Source organism: Otolemur garnettii, unplaced genomic scaffold (assembly GCF_000181295.1).
Source record: "Otolemur garnettii isolate 467f Iridium unplaced genomic scaffold, OtoGar3 scaffold00015, whole genome shotgun sequence".
Taxonomy (NCBI): Eukaryota; Metazoa; Chordata; class Mammalia; order Primates; family Galagidae; genus Otolemur; species Otolemur garnettii.
Genome location: NW_003852410.1, coordinates 28,978,801 through 28,980,660, shown reverse-complemented (window position 1 = coordinate 28,980,660; position 1,860 = coordinate 28,978,801). Strand labels below are relative to the sequence as shown.

At 36.7% G+C, this 1,860-nt stretch overlaps 1 protein-coding gene across 2 annotated transcripts in view; it reads right to left on the bottom strand.

Moving 5' to 3' along the window:
• Positions 1-1,860, bottom strand: part of CUNH3orf67 (chromosome unknown C3orf67 homolog) — a 303,013-nt gene that overhangs the window by 72,307 nt on the left and 228,846 nt on the right. For both annotated transcript variants that reach the window (XM_023510707.1, XM_023510708.1), the window contains one exon: positions 359-562. In XM_023510707.1, the coding sequence (XP_023366475.1) occupies positions 359-562 (204 nt within the window). The remainder of the gene's footprint in view (positions 1-358; positions 563-1,860) is intronic.

Genomic DNA, 1,860 nt, shown 5'->3' with positions numbered 1-1,860 from the left:
AAAAAAAAAAAGAATGTTGAGCCTCTTTTATGTTCCATAGGGCTTGTGCTAGGAACAAGACACACAACAGGATATGCAGACTCTACAGAAAAATTCTTTTTTCTTTCAATGTATAATTTTATACATCAGTATACCTCCATTTTCTGAAGGTAAATAAGACAATTTAAGAAAAGACAGTGTCATCTTCTACTTTGTGCTTCCAATTCTAAAATGCTATTTCAGAATGGGTTCTGAATATTTCTCATAGGTAGTTTTCTCATTTTGGCCCCAGTTTTCCCAGGCAAGGCTGGGCTTTTTGTTAGAAGGATGCTTGGTCTTTTTAAGGCAAGGAAAGGAAAATGCAAAGTCCAGGACTCACCGGTGGCAGGCAGGAGTTCCAGGTGGTTGTGTCATCACTGCTGGTACTTATGCTGACATTACAGTTGTCAACCTGGGACGCACTCAGGCCATGGGAAGCCCCTGCATCCTCCAGCTCTTCATTCTGTTGCCGCCGTAGGCTTGCCAGCATCTGTAACTCGGATTCGCTCATCTGGCTTGGCTGGTAGTTTCTCCAGTCATATTCCTGACCAAGAGAGGAAAGCAATGGAGCAAAGGGTCATTTAGCCTTTCTTAATTCTGAGTGCTACCAATGAACACTACTCCACAGCTTTAATTCCTGCAATGGCTCCCCACGAAGAGGCCCAAGGCTTTAATGTGACCTCCTTTGCTGCTCACCCCACCTCCTCTGCCTCATCTTGTACCTTTGCTCCCTCATGCCACTCACACTGTTCTTCATTAAGGTCCTCAAAAGCATCAACTTTGTGTCTGCCTTAGTTCCTGGGGACATGCTAGCCATGTTCTGGCTAATTCCTAAGCCTTTTCTGACAACCACACATTCAGTAAGCTCCTCTATTACGTGCTCTCACATAATCTTAAAATTTTCACTTTCAGCATTCATCACAATTGTAGTTATGAATAGTTTTGGTAGGCTATGAGATCTACAAAGGCAGATACCATGCCTATTTTACTTTCATTGTATTTTCCAGATTTGGTTCCTAGGTGCTCAAATATAGGTGTTCAACCAGTATTTATGAATTGACTAAACAAACAAAAATACAAAGCAGTTTTTTCTTTAAAAAGAAAAATTATTTTCTATAGAAAGCTAGTTTATAAGGGAACTAGATGAATTTCATCATTGTAAACATTATGACCAAATACATTCAACTTACGATAAGATTGAGAAAGACTGCTGTAGGTAAAAGTCATCAAATAAAATTTGAATCTAAGATGGGAACATGTAAGGTCCAAAAGCCAGAAAGGCCTTATAAAAAAGCTGCAATAAACATGCAAACTGAGGTGGGCTGTACTATAAATGTCATCTGTCAGGCACATTTTTTAAACAATACTACTATAGATCTTTAGAGGCTAATATAAATATTATTTCAATGTACAGGGCAAAAAATTGGCATATGGAATTTTTAAAACACTTTCTTTCCTTTATCTCTGGCCTAAACTAGATTTGATAGCAAACATTAATTTCAGCATTGCTAAAATATTTGCTTCACATATGAGCAATGCAATTTACATCTGGGACTGGCATATAATGTGAAAATAATTTGGGAATTTTCTTCTACACATGGAGACACTGGTTATACTCAAAAATATTTTTTTTCTGAGAGACACTAGAATTTTCAGATATTGATATCTTTACACACACTTTCTTAGAGGACCCTTTGAAACAGCTATTGACTTGTTTTGGTTCTTTTTCACCTCATAGGGTGAACAAAGTTAAGAAAATATAATTTTGAAAAAATTCTTGGAGTTCCTATGACTTTAAATGCTTTTCTTTTTTTTTTTTTTTTTTTTTTTTTTTTTTTTTTT